At 48.5% G+C, this 18,834-nt stretch overlaps 1 protein-coding gene across 1 annotated transcript in view; it reads left to right on the forward strand.

The window, feature by feature from the left end:
- SBNO1 (strawberry notch homolog 1) overlaps positions 1–18,834 on the forward strand; it is a 946,695-nt gene that overhangs the window by 610,017 nt on the left and 317,844 nt on the right. The window contains exon 17 of the mRNA XM_086942451.1: positions 10,912–11,024. Within this exon, the coding sequence (XP_086798577.1) occupies positions 10,912–11,024 (113 nt within the window). The remainder of the gene's footprint in view (positions 1–10,911; positions 11,025–18,834) is intronic.

Raw genomic sequence — 18,834 nt, forward strand, 5'->3', positions numbered from 1 at the left:
CTTATAGCTGCCTGACTCGGGGGGAATGAGGGACAAGAAAGTGTTACGAGCTTTTGCTGCCAGATTTGGGTGCGCGCACGTTCCGTCCCGCGCCGTGCACATGCGCGTGCATATACACAGACAGACACTTGCTCACACACACCCCCTTCCCCCCCACAGTCACACACACGCATACACACACTCCAAGACACATACACACATGCATGCACGCTCACACACATACACAGCCCCCCGCCGCCGCACGCGCACACACACACATGCCCCCCGCCCTCGCAGCTCAGCAACAAGGCGAAGCCCCACTCACCTGCTTCCTTGGTGCGGGGCGGCTCTCCTCATCGGCAGCTGCAGGGCCTGGCAGCAGGACTCTTCCTCCCTCCTTCGGCACCGGGGCGCAGGGTAGGCTCCTGCCTGCTCCGGTGCTCAAAACAGCTGAGGCTCTTCCGTGGAGGTGGGGTAGGCTCCCGCCCTCCTACTTCCTGTTTCCGGTTGTCCCGCCCAGCCTGCCTGACTTCCTGGTCGCAGGCCGGCAGCGATCTTCGGGTTGTACCGGGCTGCGGCTGTGATGCGGGGGGACACACGAGGGGTAGCATTTTCGGGTACACTTTATCTTGACGGTGCTCTGAGGTTACTTGCAACATTGTGTTAAAAATCGGCACCTTGCACCACCCCTCCCTCTGCATGGAAACTTTAAATAATCCTGTATCGCCGATCGGCGGTCTGCGCCTCGCGAGCACGACAGTCGTGACATGCACTGACTGCAGCCTGGGCTCGTGTACTGAATAAGACCCTGAGAAGCCGTACTCATATTCCGTAAACCCGCCGCCTGCATCATCCTCGGATTAACATGAGCTGTCGGCCGTAGGTGTTGAATCTTGATGCGAGGCGATGGCAGATTCGCACACCTCTCAGGCAGGTGCTGTCTAAAGCGCGTCACGCCTGAGAGCCAATGAGAATGGCTGCTTTGTGCTCCTGAGAGCCAGTGCCCCCAGTCGTTTCTGCAGACTTCCGTACTCGCTGGTGTACGCGCCGATCTCTCGGTGGTTACATGCGGAAACCTTCCTGTAGCGCATTGTGAAGTACAGCTGGTCTTCTCAGCACCTTGCACCCAGTCTTGCTTACCCGCGGCACCACATTTTATATTTCCTATCCTGAATCTGAATGACGCCATCTCTGTACCATTGAATCTCAAACCCACCCTCGATTTACTAACCAAACCGGGGTACGGGGCCTATTTCCCTCCCTTGCATTAGAACCAATACACCTTTGCTGCGCCGTTTGCACACGCGTGCCACGTGACATTTGGGCGCCCTGATGTTTCTTTAGGGAAACGCGCTCTACGTCATTGACTGTTGGTTTCTCTGCAATTTACTTTGAATTGGTCTTCTCACGCACAGAATGTGTACCGTATGGCCACCGCAACGAATGTACGTATTGTATTGTAATTGCATTTATATAGCGCTTACTAGCCCTGACGAAGCTTCAAAGTGCTTTACGTAGACTGACTTGTTCTGAACGTACTGTAATGTTCGGTCCTTAGCCAATGCACCGAATGTGCATCCGGAGAATCCCTGAGTCCGAGTGGATATAAGAAGTAACTGGTCGACTTGAACCATTCACGTCAGCACGAATTTCACATCCTACTCTCCATGGGGAGTTCTTTATTTAATCGGCATAGCTTGCGGCCCTTGCCGCTGCACTGGTTGTGCAGCCTCTCCATGTGCAGTGGAGATGTGCAGCGCGGGAAAATTGTGCGTTTCCTACTGCAATGAATGATCCCTTGGGGCGTAGCTATCATAGGAGCTGCAGTTGCAATTAGTACCTTTTTAAATTATTAAATTACGAGGTGGGCGGTCATTATTGTTGCTTGTTTTAGGGTCTAGTGCACCCTTGCTGCACCACTGATGCATCCTTCCCACCCCTCCGCCCCCACTCCCTGTTACTGCATTGGGATTTTTTCAGTGCTTAATTTGTAAAAAAAATATATATATAATAGCCGGGGCTCTTGTCAGGAGAATACTGCAGCTTGCACTACACATTGCCCCTGTCATGCTGCCAACTACTAACCATCACACTTCTGCAAGTATGACAATTCAGACTATTCCAGGCCCCAAAAGCTGTAAGAATGGCTTGAGAGACAGGTAATAGTCATTTTTTATGTATATTAAATTAAAAATTACATGAGGTTGTGGTCATCTCTAAATTATCCGGACAGCGCCACATTGAGGCAGACTTTCTCCAGCGCCGGTGTTGACAATTTAGCGATGGTGCGGAGTACCGTAATCCACCGGCTCAAATTAAGCACTGGATTTATTCTTCGTTTAACCGTGGATGCTCATCCATGCTACTCTTATTGTTTGACCTCAAATACTGCTGCACAGAATGGGTAAAAACCTTCATTATTACTTTGACTTTGGGGATCACTCCTCTAATTTGGGCTCAACATATAACCCAGTTCCCTACTCATTTAGACGTGGGTACTTATGCCGGCTTTGGTGAATGGGGAGGGGGCCTTATTCAATAAATAAGGGTCCCTTCCTACCCGTGCTGAATGGAGGTACCTGCTGCACTGAATCAGGGGTTGCTCTCCCTTTGTAACTAACAGACCGCTCTCCCATGACACCCACAGAGTGAGGGCCAGTTTCCAGGTCTGGAATGCTCGTTTGGCTTCCTCAGGGCACTTCCCCAGTGAGATGGAGCCTCTGGTGGCTGCTTTTAGGGCAGGGGCCTGCTGTTGAGACCCCTGTCACTTCCTCCAGAGGTAAATACAGCAGAGGGCGAGATGGGGGGGGGGGGGGGGGGGGGTTGGGGGGGTTAAGCTTTGGGAAGGAAGAATGGCTGATTTGAACATGTATTTGTGCATGGTTGCTTTTTGTTGCCAGTCGTTTCTCCATCCTATTGTTCCCAACGTTTGTCGGTATGCAGGAGTTCACCTATTCTCGCCTGCGCTCTTACTATGGCGATGCCTCCCTGAAAGTCCCCCTGGCAAGTCCCCGTTGTAAGTCCCAGTTGTGGTATTGTGTACTGTGAAAAATCTTTGCTGAGTCTGGCCACACCCTTGAGCGGAGTCCAAAGCTGAAACTCGTTGCATCCGTCAGCTGTCACGTCCTTGGGTTCCCAGATTGCTTTAGCTCCCTTTGTGTCCCAAGAGCCCCTGGCATGTTCTATAAAGCATTTTATGGTAAACACTAGGGTCAAAAGTTTGATAAAAACCATTGCTCTCTTCTGTGACCGTCTGCCTGCCTGACCGCCCATCTGTCTGTCTGATTCAGGAGTGCATACGTTTCTCATATGTTGCGGTTGTGATAGAGAGTGGGGTTGGAAGAAGAAAATAAAGGGATTTGCTGGTGGGACTAGATCACTCCAATGTAAGTAATAACACATATAGTATGTTGTAAATAGTCTTATGGGGGTCACACATGAACTATTTGGAGGAAAATGGTTCACTTTAATAAAAGAAATCCTGAGATATAACTCACTTCCTTGCTTCATGAATATATATGAGTTGGGATTTTTCCTTAGACCAAAATACCTTTAAGCTGTCCTCTATTATGAAGAAGTAAAGCCGCGGAAGGAGGGCTCTCCTTACTTGCCCTTTGGCTATGTTTCGGCCTCTCGCCCCTCGAAAAGGGCACCATCCCGCCAGGGCTCCCCCAGCTTATACTGAATGTCACCTGCCAGGTTGGCTGCTTTCCTGCAACATTTGGATTCGCTTGAATTAGACATGTTATTTCGAGCATTATAAGATTACTTGGTTCAGGCAGCTGCGAGTTTTCTGTGTGAGGTGGCGGAGGGATGGTTGTGCAGGGGTGAAGTGGGACAGAGGGACACAGTCTGTCGTCATTGTCTGATGTAGAGTTGATGCTATCAAATTTCAAAAACCTTCATATAGAACCACTTTCATCGCTTAAAAACATAAAATAATTATCAGGGGTAGTAAGCGTTATATAAATGCAATTACAATTAAGTTGTGGTATCTGTCCTGTCTCTAAAAACGTACTGTGCACAGTCCTGCATGCTGAATTTCAAGAAGAGCTTAAAAATCTCCCATTGATAAAGCGGCCCCGCCTCTGAAATGGCCCGTACACCCCAGCCACTGTATTCATTTGGAGAGCACATGCTTACCAAGAGCACTCCTGACTGGTGGCTGAGTGAGAGAGCCCCTGACCTGAGACAGGAGGAACCCTATGTGGGCCATGTTGTAAAAATGATCTGCTTCTTTTGGCGCTTCTAGAACCGTAAAGTGGCAATAATGTGGCAAGATGGTGTTAAATCTATTACTTAAATAATTGGATACATTGGGGAATTGGACAGCTGGCATTTTTCACTCCAAGCCACCGAATATACCCATTAAAATTCATACCTTTTTCTTTAGGAAGGCTCCTGTTGCAGTAACTGTTGTTACTAATAATTCAAAACATATAATAAGACTGACCTTGCTTATTCAAAAAAAATATGTAGTGGTCCTTATCCCAGTTCTAGAACCAATGGCCTTAAACTATTGTTATTAGGCCAGCATTACCAATTCACAGTACCAGAGCTTGGCCCCGCTAACATCCACATAGGTGCCCAACATAGTGGACGCCTGTCTGCCCTGGAAAGCCATCCCCTGCATGCTTGTGGTGTTCAATGGATAGAACACCTGGAGAAGTATCATGATTGATCAAATTGTCTACAACAGCGTTTGTTCATTGGTATCTTCTTCTATAGTTTTGTATTCATTTTAACAAGTTATACAAGCTTCCTAAGATTGATCACTCCTCTTTCAACACTCAAACAGCTGTTCTGTTTTTATTGTAAGAAAGGAGTCCACTATGTCTGAGGAGATTGCTTGGTCAAGCACTCTCACCACAGTGAGACTGGTGTGAAACCAATGACGTGTCAGAGGGAGAATGACACCAAAGGATGGAAGGTAGAGGCTGCCCAGCAGAGATGTGAACCTATAATCTGCAGAGAAACACACACACACACACACACACACACACACACGCGCACACGCACGCACACACACACGCACACATACAAACCCAAACACACACACACACATACATATATGCACTTGCACGCATGCACACAAAGTCACTGAAAAAAAGGACAAATTAATACTAGGTATCAATTACATTAAACAATGTTCCATGTGTAGCGCTTAACACAAAAACGAATGAATAGCCCCTGACAACTATCCAACACTGCCAGCTCTTTCCTGTATACCCAAGCATATTGTATAATGCTATTAAAACAGAGACTTTTTTTGTCAATCCTGAGCAGCGCATGTGCTGCTCTTCAAAGCACGCTGTATTCAGGTATGGACTTGCTAAATGTGTAGCGCTTAACACAAAAACGAATAAATAGCCCCTGACAACTATCCAACACTGCCAGCTCTTTCCTGTATACCCGAGCATATTGTATAATGCTATTAAAACAGAGACTTTTTAGGTCGATCCTGAGCAGCGCATGTACTGCTCTTCCAAGCACGCTGTATTCAGGTATGGACTTGCTAAGATAAGCTTGCAGTTTTGTCCTATCGCTGAATGTTGGTAGGTTGGGAAAGAAGTGTCTGGGGCGTCCTTTAAACAAGCATTTGCAATGCAATAGGTCTCACTTTTGCGAAAGTTTAAGCTATTAGCATTGTAAATGACAATGCCTTTTATTTATGTTTTAAAAGCAAAAACATAAATAAAAGGCATTGCCATTTACAATGCCAATAGCTCTAACTTTAATAATGCGAGACCTATTGCATTGCAAATGCTTGTTCTTTCTATTCAGCACGCTTTTTCATATAACGTATTGCCGTAGCGTGCAACTAGCCGCTTTTTACAATGAAGTCATCGCTTTCATGTACACGCACTTACAGCCTTGGTTATGATAATGAACATAACTTTATTTTTGTGTGTCAATAACCGCATGCATTGTGCTATATTTCAGATTTAAATAGTTATACATGCACTATTGGGTTAGACACTTATAGACCTGGTCATGTTTATGAAAGATAACATGTTCTTGTATCTGATAGACATCTAGCCACAGATTCCTTTACTTAGAATTATCCCACGGTGTCTGACTGGATCCGCAATTTTTAGCAGCAGCACCTATGCGCGGCCAGGGATGGCGCCACACGACCCCGCCCTGTCGTCGTCCACGGACGTGACATCAGCGAGGTCATATAAATCCCTCCCGGCACGCTAGTTTCCTTCTTTTCTGCGTGCAACGTGGATCCGGAGTAAGCGGTTCCTCTGGCCTGTTTTCAGGCCCCTTTGACACTTTTGTGTCTTGAACAGTATGCATTGCCTTCAGGCTTCAAAATGTGTGCCTCCTGCTTGCGGCAAATGTCCGCGACGGACCCCCACCTTATCTGCATGAGGTGTCTGGGCAAACACCACGACTCGACAAACTAAGACGCCTACCAACAACTCAAGCCAAAGTCCTAGCGGGAGCGCCGGGTGAAGCCTGTCCCGGTCAGAGTCATCCCGTCCCCTGGCCTTCTCTTCGGCGGCAGGTTCCGGTGGCAGTGGGTTGCGTTAGTGGCGGCGGTCGCCGTCCGGTTTCCGTGTGCGTCGCTTGCCCCTTCCTGGTAAGTCTTGGTGCCTGTCGCCAAAGTACTCCACCTGCCTTCCTTCTGTTGTTGGGGTAGTAGTTCTCAGATTTCTCCGGACGTGTGCCCTCGAGAGTCGTCCCTCCCCTATCCGCCTTTACCTGCGTGCAGGGGCGACTCTGATTCAGATGGCGGCCTATGCCGCGGCCCTGCAGACCTCCCTTGGGTCCCATCCTCTCCCTGGGACGTCCTCGGACCCTCCGCTGCGTGTGGGGTCTCCGGTGGACGCGCCAACTGAGCCCCTTGCCCCTAGGGATAATGGAGGTATGGCGTTGTCAAGGCGCGGAGCGGCCCGGTTGGGTCCTCATCTTCAGCCTATAGCACCCCTACTGCGCCACATAGTCCAGTGGGGCTCCCTGTGGTGTCGCAGGTGGTTTCTGGTACTCTCAGCTTGGCTCAGAGTCCACCTCGGCCATCCGGACAGGCGGCTGCCTTTTCGGAGGCCGAGTTGGCGCCGGTCCGGTGCCGTAGGCTCGCCTCCCCAGCTCTAGCTCTGTTCCTTACTTCGGAGTTGGAGCCTGTTGTGGTTGAGGCTGAGTCAGCTCCGGCCCAGCGCTGTAGACTTGCCTCCCCTGCTCCGGCACCGTTCCTTTCTTCGAAAGCGGAGCCTGTTGTTGAGGCTGAGTCGGCGCCGGACGAAGCTAAGTTGGCGCTAGGCGAGGATGCCCTGGAGCCACCTTGGCGCCGGATCATTGACTCCTCTCCGGAGGGTTCCGGTAGGAGTTTGGCGGCGTCCCGATGTCTGTCGGCGCCAAATCTGTCCGTGCTTCTTCCCCCTTTGGAATTTGTGGCTCCGGTGGACTCTCTGCCTCCTCAGGAGCCCAGTCAGGACCTTCATTCATCCATGACGCTTCCTTTTGAACATTGGGCTAATTCTCCGTTCATCGGACAACCCCCTTAGGGTAGGAGGCTCAGTTTACAGCCCTCACCCACGGATGAGTTACTGTCCCCTCCTCTGAGGGGTACCGAGGCTGCCATGATCTGGCGAAATTTACTATCTGCTCGGCCCTGGATACTTCGGATTCCTTGGACCAAGCTATGGCTGGTTCGGTTGCACTACGATGCCATGCTTTGTTGCGGGATGACGTCTTCCCGGAGAATATTTAGGAATGCCTTGTTGACCTGTCCTTTGATGGGGTCCTTTTGTTTGCTACCCATGCCGATTCGGCAGTTCAGCACCTCCTTGCGGGCTTTTGCCCTCCCCCATAGGCTTGTACTTGGCAGGTCTCAGGACGTCCTATCCTGGGGTGGTTACCCTTTCATTAGCGCACACCAGTTGGACTGTGCTTTTTTGGGCTGGCAGTAAGTCTACTGTGGCGTTGTTTCACAGATTGTTTGTGTTCTATCCTCGGACTGTGGTTTACCCTAAGAGGTGTTCCCCCCCGTTTTATCTTGGGGGAGTGATACACTCCAGGTGGGGTACCTGTATGCTATTGTGTAGCTCTGCTCTGCATCAAGCAGGCAAGGAGGTCCCTTTGGGCTCTCTCCGTCTACTGGCGTCATTATCTTACCGTTTGGACGGTCTTCAGTGTTGTGCCTTCTGGCACTGTCTCCTACATGCCAAAGGTCTCGCCCTGCTTGAGCCTTGTGTGTGCCTCATTCTCCTCTTCTAGAGGTTCTTCCTTGTACTAACTCTTTTCAGTGTGTTTCAACACGCTTCTTCCGAGGCTGCCTCCTACCATGGGTGCATTAGGCGGGTTCCACCTATAGCGCCCGCTACTGCGTTGATCGAGTGGTTCGTCCCTTTTTCTATATATACCCTCAGATTGCTGACCGTTGGGTATCCCTTTTTACACACCTTCACCTCTCTTCGCTTCGGCGAGGTCTGGACCCTTATCCTAGTTTTTCGGGGGGGCACTTGGGTGTTCAGTGCTTTTTCCAGCTGCTTTGGCAGCAAGGGTTCCTTGGGTTTTTCTCTCTGGGGTGGGCCTCCTCTTCTGGAGGCTCTTTTCTTGAGGGTCTTGTCTGTCCTGTTCATGTACTGAACAGTTCCCTCTTCTGTGGGGGTGCATTTCTCCGGGTCGGAGGTGGTGGTTCTGAAGATCTGATGATGTTCTCCACAGCTATGCGTGTTCTTCAGCGGTTCCTATAGGCACCTTCGGTGCCTCGGATGCCATACCTTTCGGATGTGTCTTTTCCTTCGGGTGTCACCCTAATCTGTTAGGTGTGACAGCAGGACAGCTCCTCTGCTGAAGGTCGTCCCAGGTGCTGCGCCCTGCATCGGTCTCCCTTGGGTGGTGCCCCCCATTGGCCTTCATATTGCCTATTTGGGCTGCCCGTACTCATCCTACACCACTTTGTCTCCGTAGCTGTCTGCTATATGCATGTTCTTGTTGTGCTCCGCCTTGGTGTACTTCAGCGTGGTGCTGTCCGTCCCTGTCACATTCTTGTGACTGAGTATTGCACTTGGCGTGTCTTATGTTTCACGTCTGTACTTCTGGGACTTTGCTTGGTTCCTGCTTCTTTCCTTTCGCTTCCTTGATGCGGTCTGTCCGGCCTCCCTTGCGTTGGCTCACCTGGTAGGCTCTGGTTATGTCCCTCCATGTTGTCCTCTAGATCTTCGTTGATGTCAACTTAGCGCACCATTGAGCTCTGGGAGTAGTTCCACGTTATGAACTCTCTTCCGTTATGGTATATGGTTTAGTGACGTTATTACATCGTGTATTCACACGGGTGTGGTCTCATGCCATTCTGGTCTTCTTATGATGCCTTGCCTCCCATTCTCTTTTGCTCTTCCGAGCTGCTTGGGTTGCCGACAGGCTGCACCGCCACAGCTTTTCCCCTAGTCTGTCACCCTATTGCTGGTTCAGTGCATCGGGCATTTTCTGTTCTGTCGCAGACCCACCTCCCACATGGGGTATGGCTGTGGTATCTATTCGAAGTTAAGGAATCTGCGGCTAGATGTCTCTATCAGGTGTACGAGTTACTTACCTTCGATAACTATGTACCTGGTAGAGACGTCTAGCCGCAGATTCCTTAACCTCCGCCCGTCCTCCCCGTTCTGCAAAGACCTTTCCAGGTGCTTTTCGCTCCGCATTCAAAGGGGATTTATTATTTCCCTTTCTCTATATTCGTCCGCTCTGGTCCTTCCAGTGTGGGGTCTTCTCCTGTTCTTTCCCTCCCTCCCACCTCCTCCATCTGTTCAGGGTTTCTTGTCTCCTGTGCAGTCGCTTTCTTGGGGTCTATTGGGCTGTGCCTCGGCCCTTCGATCTCTACACGGGACAGCCCCATTTCTTGTAATGTCATCTCGCAGTGGATTGTTGTTGTTCCTGTGCTCCACTCTTGTTGGCCGGCACAGTTCTGCGTTGTAATAAGTCTTCCTGTTGTCTGTAGGGACATTCTTCCCTTGTTGCTCAGCCTCTGGGGAGGGTCAGCGCTTCGCTTTGCGGGGTTGTTTCTCGGAGCGATGCTCTGCCTTTACTTCTCAGTTTGTTGGTATACAGTGTCTGACACTGTCCTTCATGATGATGTTGTGCATCATCCGATTCCTTTGTCTTACGGATTTTTCCTTTTTTTGCACACTGTTCCTGTACTTTCACAGTTTTGTTGGTGGCTCCGCGTTGTGCTGCGTAAACGTTTCTCCAAATGAAGCTTACGTCAGCGCGCTGGGAGGGACTTATAGACCTCGCTGACGTCACGTTGTGGACGACGTCAGTGCGGGGTCGTGTGGCGCAGTCCCCAAGCGCTCCGAGGTGCTGCTACAAAAAGAATTCCGGGTCCAGTCTGACGACTGGGGATCATTACAAGTTAAAGAATCTGCAGATGGACAACTTCTCTACCAGATACGTAGTTACCGAAGGTAAATAACTCTTACATCTAACTACGAGCGAAGATAATACATTTCGCTATGTGAATCAGCTCCTTGTTATGGGGAGTACCTTTACATGTGAACTACAATTTTTATTTTATTATTGTCATTTTTTCACTTTTTAAGGTTTTTTATTGCCACATATATCCGACTGCTGTGTACACCTGTACAGTTTGGATCAACAGACTGAGGCTAATAAGCAATACCACGAAACACGGGTTGGCTGTGCAAAGTGCATTACTGGTGTATACAGATTTATGTACAGAAGCTAAAGTGCGAAAGAGAATTGGTGGACCGAATTAAAGACTACGGATACCTTACGACTCCATGATTGGACATTTAATTTCTTATTGAACTCTGAGTTCTCGGACAATTGACTTGTATCATGTAACTTACTGTCCAACTCTTTTTTTTATTTTTTTTTATTTTGTATAATAATTTTCTGTCCCAAACTAAAAAGATTAACTATCTGCTAATTTCACTTGAATCCTTGTTTTTTTCTTTGAATGAATAGGAAGGACCCATCGATCAAACCAAGTGACTGCTCCAGAATATGTATTCCTTATTTCTGAATTGGCAGGAGAGCAAAGATTTGCATCAATAGTGGCAAAAAGATTGGAGAGTTTGGTAAGTTGTAATTTGACCTCTTAAAAGTTAATACATTTTGATTCAAATCAGTCTTACATATTTTATTTTATAGTAAAAATAGAACATATTTTTTTTAAATACTTTATTCATCGGAGAGGATATTTATGAAATGGATAGTGTGAATTACACCTGTGTCTACATACCAATTACAACATATTATTGAATAATGGTGTGACCAGGGTGGAATAGGATATGTGAAGGTGTGTGCTCAGGCTAATCCTAGGCTGGTGATGGAAGGCTAGCAACAATTGTTCTATGGAGCCCCCTAGACCAAATACAGGCTAGGATATATGCTGTTGATATTTGTGTGCATACGGTATCGAGAGTTTTAAAGGTCTCTAAGAGGAAATCCCACTCTATCGCAATCAGCACTTTCCGTAAGCCCCTGTACTCTTCGCTGCGAAGTGCGTCTTCCTCCACCCTGCCCCATTGCACCATGACCTCCTTTCCGTGCTGTTATGTTCTATGGGGTTGAACATTTCTAATGCTTATCATTGGGCGTTACGCTAGAAGGAATGCTAAATCAATAGAATTTGTCTAGGCTCTGTCCTGTTTGGGTCAGGGGTATAGTTCAAGCAGACACCCCTGTGCTAGTCTCCAACTGTTTCCATCAACCACTTCCTGCACCGCATCTTTATCTTACGTCAGTAAAAATTGAGCGCAGGGTGTGCCCTTAGCATACGCAGGTCTGTGTGGGAGGCTGGCGTAGTACATGGTGTGGGAAACATTCACGTAATATGCTGTAAGGCAGAGGTAGATAACGAGACATAACTACATTCCATAAAGTGGATAATCTGCTTCTGTGGCATTCGGGGGGGGTGGGGGAGGGGGGAGTCGGGGCGGGAAACATTCACTTAATACACTGTAAGGGAGGGGTAAATAACAAGACCTAATTAAATTGCATAAAGTGGAGCCATGGGATGCGAGACACCTCTTTTACTTCCTGCAGCACTGTAAACCAAGCCTTATCAGATAATGGTTGTGGTAGGATGCCGTTCCATTTAATTAGCCCTCAGCATAACATGGTGGTGGAGGTTAAGGGACATGTATAATGTGGTGACATTATGGCGCGTGGTCTCGTGATTGAGTAGCGTGTGCAGTGCTGATGGTTCAGCATCTCACACTAACCATGTGGCATGCAATGTATGCTATATGGCATGGTATGTCAGGAAGTGGCTAGCTCCTATGCCATAATTGTCCATAATGTCTTGAAATGCTATGAGAGTGCCTTTGTAGTAGAAACCCCTAGTTTGCCGATTCCCGCCTGCCTCCACAGGTTAGTATCATAGCTCTTTACTTCTCTATGAATTCCCAGTAGTTGCCATATATCTATGGGTGGGGAATACGGGATGTGGGCGCTTTTGTTGTGTACAAATCTGCACCAGCACATTCTATCCACCATCATTTGGCGTGGCTCCAGCTGCAGGCAACAGCTTGTGTCCGTCAGCTTTGTGTAAACACTTGTTCTCCCTAGGATCCTCCGAATACTGTCCTGTTCGGGTGATGTCAGTTGCAAGCCCATTGGCCACTGCAGCTGTGATGCAGCTTAGTATAGTTCAAAAAGAGGCACACCAAGTCCACCCTCAAGCAAAGGGTGTTGGAGGGTGTCTAGAACCACCGGTCGTTGGCTTTTGTACCCTATCAATTCGAACATTAGGCCCAGGAGTTTCGCAAGCAAAACTCTGGGAGAGTATAATTGGTAGTGCGACGAAATTACAGGAGGCTGGGTAGTACCAGCATTTTGGATATTGCTCCCCTGCCTAGCAGAGAGAGAGAGACTGCAATTGCCAAAAATGCAGAGCGTTACGGATGGATGCCACTGCTTTGTCCACCTTTGTCTCGTACCTTTGTATGAAACTGTCTATCGCCTGGCCTGTATGGACCCTCGCAGTCGGGCTCTTATAAAGTGTGTAGATCTAGTCGAGATAACTACGGCCAAACCCCATGTTTACAATGGTCAGTAATCAAAAGTACCTGCAGAAAATATTTTTGCTGTTCAGAGAAACCACCACCCGGTTGTAAGCCTCTGGGTGGGAGGGGCCTTTTGGGTGAGTCGCAATATGCATTGATATTGAAGGTGCTACACCCAGGAATGAACTCCGATTGATCTGCATGCACAGGGTTCCAACAATGGGGAGTAGCCTCTTCTCCAGTACTCTGCCTAGGATTTTATAATGTAGATGCAGCAGCGATAATCAGTGGTACGAGTAGACGTCAAGTTGGTTTATGCCAGGTTCAGGTAAGACCTCAATCAGAGCTCCCTGTACAGAGTCCGGCAGGTGGCCCGTGTCTCTAGCTTCCTTGATCATCTCTAGTAAATGTTGATGACCTGGGCGGAAGAAGTAGAGTAATACACAATCCCTAGCCCATCCATGCCCTTTCTCTCCGGAGGTGAGAGATCTGCACGATACAGCAGTTGGTAGTAATCCCGGAACGTAGCGTTGATGGCTGGTTATGTCATGGCCTGTGTGCCAGTGGCTGACTTAATAGCTCCTATCTGGGATCGCTGTTGGTAGTCTTATACTACCCAGGCCAGTAGTCTCCCAGAAAGATTCCTTTAAGCATGCTAATTGTTTAAGCGTCGTTTATAGTCCTACTTCCCTAGCCGTGCCTCAGCTTTGCTGCGTTCTTTACGCAGCCGTTGAAGCTGCCCGACCGTTGCTGTCGGATTTGCCACCCAATCGGATCGAATTATTTGGGTACTCAATTATCTGAAAGAGACCCGTTCGGGATAGATTTCTTACCTTAGAATATCCCCAGGCATCCGACTGGAGCCGGAGAGTTTTTTCGTCGGCAGTACCCCTGCGCGTCGGTCAGTGCTTAATTTGTAAAATATGAGGTGCAGGTGCTCAAATGTTTGTCGGAGGCCACACCTACTTTCTCCTGCTCCACCCACTTCCTCCACTGGCTCCACCCACTTACTCTATTGGCTCCACCTCCACCCACATCCTCAACTGGCACAGCTAATAGTCAGATGTAATACCCAATCTGAATTTCAGCAAGGGAGCCTTGCTCATAGTAAGGGGACAACAGTGCAAGATTCCCAAGTGTGAATCACAAGCTGTGTTCACCACTGCCATGTGCTGCCATCACCTTATGTGCATTACTTGCACTTGCAAACTTTTAAAAGTTACGAATGAATAATTCACATTTCATATGTTTGTACATAAATACTGCTGCACAGCTCTAAACAACACTGCAGTCTTATCTTAACAGACTAGAAACACACTCATGCATGGCTGATGCCACCAAGGTTTACTTTTTCATCAAATGGGCTGGAGGGCATTTGAATTCAAAGAGAGGATGAGGATCACTACTTTGTATTCGTAATTGGGGTGGTTTCTCACCCAGAGATTCTTTAAGGCAAGGCAAAGTAGGCAATTAATCTTGCCCCCACCTCCCAAGGCCCTCCCCGGTATTCTATCTGTTATTTGCTTCTTTTTCCTCTCTAAATCTCTCACCCCCACCGCGTCTACCTCTAACCCGGATTGTCATTCTCTACCTATCTCTCCCTCATCACCCTTTCTATAGATCTTTCATTCTCTCCTCACCCATCTCTTGCTCTGTCCTCTCTTTCTAAGTATCAGACCTCGCACCCCCTTTACCAGTCTCTCTGTTTCCTTACCTTCCTCCCTACCCTAAGTTATTCTTCACCTCCAACCTCTCTCTTTCTACTACCATGCTTCTGCTGTTGGTACTCTTTCTTCACTTTATTATTACTACCAGTCTGATAGTAATAATAAAGTGAAGAAAGTAGCGGCATAAATAAACTTCATTAAGCCCCAGGTATTTCCGTAGTAGACACACACTGTAGCTCTGCCAAAAATAAAGAAACAGTGAATTCTTTAGAAAAATAATCTGCAAGAGTTACTCAAGAAAGCCAGGGGCACGAAGAGTCCACTATCCAAGGGGCCGCCTGTTCAATCAAATGCTATTATGCTCAGGTGGCATTGAAAAGGGCTTGTCACAAGGTCACAACATGAATATCATACTTACATGAGTTGTCCTACACAATTGGGCGCTAGCTAGAGATTTTCACCCACACACTTCAACCAGACATCCCCTTGGTTTAACACTCCTCTCTTGACACCTCTCAGACCACACAAGGGCATGCAAAAATACATCTCTGGTCAAGAATGGGACACAGTCTAGGCTATTTAAATTGAGTTTGTACCTACCGCTGAACTACCAATGGCCAGGAAACAAACAGGCGCCACGTCTTAAAAGGACAGACACCAGCTGCCCTCCAGCATGCTTTATGGCCACTTTCAAAAGAAAATAATTTCTTACCATCAAATTTGTGTCTTAAATATTACAATTGCAGAGACTAAAATTGCTTAATAAACAGCTGTAAACGACAACAGCAGATTAATTTGCAACAACCAATAGAAGAATATTATAAATTCATTGGCAAAATGACGTCAGGCAGATTTACAGGAGGCAATTCAAACAAAAACACTAGCAATATATTGGAACATGTAACCTCAAACACAAATGTCTTGTTGCTGTGAAACACCAGCATCAACTGATACCACGGGAACGTCAAAACTGAAAACATGCCACATGATCATACACAAACTATTTCAAAACAGCTGATGGGCAGATATAACAATCCGAAGGGTGAAAGAGCAGCCCATCAGGAAGTTAAAGCAACTACAAGTTCACCATAAATAGTGCTTACATTAGCCAAGCTTTCGAGATCCTCCTTGATGTGGTTTTCACGTAGACAAAGCAATCAAAACACCCGACAAGTAAATACCACTGATGTGCCTCATCGTGCATCTGAGTGTGTTTTCTAGACGCTGGATTGATCTACAAAACTGTTTTAGAAATTACAACTGTCTTCATTAGGACCCCAGCATACCCCCACACCCCCTCCTGCAACCAGAGCTGGCAGCCGCTACGTTGCGCCTTATAACCGGCTTCGAATTAAATTAGTTGAGGACATTGCGGGCTGACGGACCTACTCAGGTCAGTTATTTTTTTACGTTGTGTTGTTTTGTAATATGCAGTTCGAGGCATGTGGGCTGCTGAATTCATATCTGTGCATAGATCGCCGCCTAGTGTTGGGTCCGGATGATCGCACATTGTTGTCCTGGAAGAGTCTTCGAAGTATCACGAGATAGGGGGCTCCTCCCCTGGACTACAGTAAGCATGGGCATCGACTCCATCCTCAGATTGTTTTTTTCCGCCATTGGGTTCGAATGTATATTGGTTCACTCTAGTCGGAATCGATATAAACTTTCCTAAGGCCCAAAGGCCTTTAGTTTTCTTCGTCTGTATAGTCTTGTGTTCGGTGCCTGATTCTTCCAGCTCGGTTCCGACCCGGATTCCAGAGAACCGCGTGCTTTGGACGCGGAGGGCCCAGTCGACGCCACAGACCCTAACGACTGATCATCATGGAACGGAGCCCGTTCAAGAGATGTCCCGTGTGCAACTCCAAGTATCCCCACATAGACGTCCACCCGGTGTGCAACAAGTGTCTGTCGCTGGATCATGATGAAGCCAGTTGCATGGCTTGTTCCCGTTTTCGATCCAAGAAGACGCTTAAGCATCGACGCGCTGCGCGCCAGGAGGTCCAGCAGACTGCACCGGCGTCTGTGGACATTTTCGATGCCGGGGATGATGAGGGAGACGACCGAGAAGTTAGTGAAAACCTGTCGAATCCCGCGTCGGAGGTCGACTATAACTACGACGCGGACGCTGAAATGCTCGAAGCGGAAGAAGTCATCGGCGAGGTAGGAGAGGACGATGGGGCCTTTGGGGCCATGGAAGATAGCTCGAGCGAAGAGCTAACTAACTCTGACATTGGGGCCGAAACGTTTCAAAAGGCTCAGGTCGAGGGATCGCCACTAGGCCTTACCCAAGGTCTTCCAATGGGTTCTATGGCCCCGCCTTCGGGCTCGGCTACGGACATTGCTATTGAGCCGCACCCTGCAAAATCAAAACCGAAAGTAAAAACAACGGTCTCGGCGCACGTGAAAGCACTGGTGCCCCCCTCGAAACCGAAAGTGCGCATTACTTTGGTCGGATCAAAGGCCTCGGACCTATCGGCACCGACGAAGCAGAGGGGTGTCAATCCGAAGATACAGGTCAAGGGCGTCGAGACGAAGTATGCCACGCCGAAGACGAAGGTCAAGGTAGTCGAGCCGAGTAAATCGGCGCCGAAGGTGGTCAACTCCAACAAAGGACTCGGTGATCCGAAGGTTCTCGAGACTCCCCATCAACAAGACCAGGCCAAGAGCGGCGCAACCCACGAGCCCACGTCTAGTGGTGCCTCGAAGGATCCCGTCGACTCGGCGCGGCCGTCCGCTGCTTTCTCCAAGCAGGTGGCGGACTCCCTAAAGCGCATCAAGGAGAAGGCCTCGACTGTCGGCCCAAAAGATCCTCCACCTTTGAAGCCTGTTGATAAACCTCCAAAAGCGTCGACGCCCATTCACTTCATGTTGCCACCGAAAGTGGCGCCGAAGGCTTTCACCCCTAGGATGGTCGCCAGCGTGCCCGAGAAGGTGCCCTGGGTGCCGAAGTCTACAACAGTGGTCCCGGCCTTAAAGCATCGACAATCTTCGTTGGAAGAACAGCAAGAAAATTTTATCGATGCCGAAACGGGCAGACTTTCCGTTCATAAACGGAAAATTGCCCCAGAACAGCCATTGGAGTCCTATAAAATTCCTTTAAAGAAAAAGAAAGATTCCACTTCGACTCCTGTTCTTGTGGAACCACTTTCTCCACATGGCCATGATGTCTCACCCACTTACTCTGACGTGGACGCTGGGGAAGGTGATGATGATGAGGATGATGAGTACAGCTATCCGGTCTACACTGACCCAGATGATACCAATGAACCCTGGGCAGCTGGTGCTGACCCAGGTGATCCTCACTCTACCCCAGACACTCAACTCTATGCTGTAAAAACGTCGCCTACAGAGGATTCAGTGGCGTTTAATGCCCTCATTGAAAGGGCGGCTAAAAATCATGACGTCCAGCTCCATGCTGACCCCATTGAAGTGGACTTTCTTTTTGACACCTTTTCCGTCTCAGAGAGAACTGTCAAGACTCTGCCTATGTTGAAGGGTGTCTTGAAACATGCTGGGGAGATCTTTAAGGAGCCTACCAGAGCCTGGGTGATTAACCCTAGAATTGAGAAGAAGTATAAACCAGCACCTACTGACCCTACTTACATCAAGGGACAGTTGCCTTTGGACTCTCTTGTTGTTTTAAATGCCCGGAAGAGGGCTAATTCACAAACAACGGGTGATGCTCCTCCCCCAGATAAGGAATCTAAGGTGTTTGAGGCATCAGGGAAAAGGGTGGCAGCTCAAGCGGCCAATATCTGGCGCATTTCAAATACACAAGCACTTCTAGCGAAGTATGACAGGGCCCACTATGACACACTAGAGACACTGTTGCAGCACCTGCCAGACGAATACAAAGAGGCAGCTGCGATGCCCATCCAAGTGGGGAAGCTGATATCCAATGCTTCCATTAAATGTGCACTTGACGCGGCTGACACCGCGGCCAGAGCTTTTAACACTAGTGTCATGCTGAGACGACATGCCTGGCTCAGAATCTCGGGATTTAAGCCAGAGATACAAACCACCATTCTTAATCAGACAGTAAACCCTGATCATCTGTTTGGCCCAGAGGTGGACACCACCTTGGAAAAGATCAAAAAGGACACTGAAACTGCTAAGTCCAAGGGGGCCCTGCAGTCCCAGCAATTCAGGGGTGGTTCTTTTCGTCGCTCATGCACTAGTTTCCAGAGGCCAGCTCTCCCAAACTACGCAGT

The sequence above is a fragment of the Lissotriton vulgaris genome, chromosome 11 (genome assembly GCF_964263255.1).
Source record: "Lissotriton vulgaris chromosome 11, aLisVul1.2, whole genome shotgun sequence".
NCBI lineage: Eukaryota > Metazoa > Chordata > Amphibia > Caudata > Salamandridae > Lissotriton > Lissotriton vulgaris.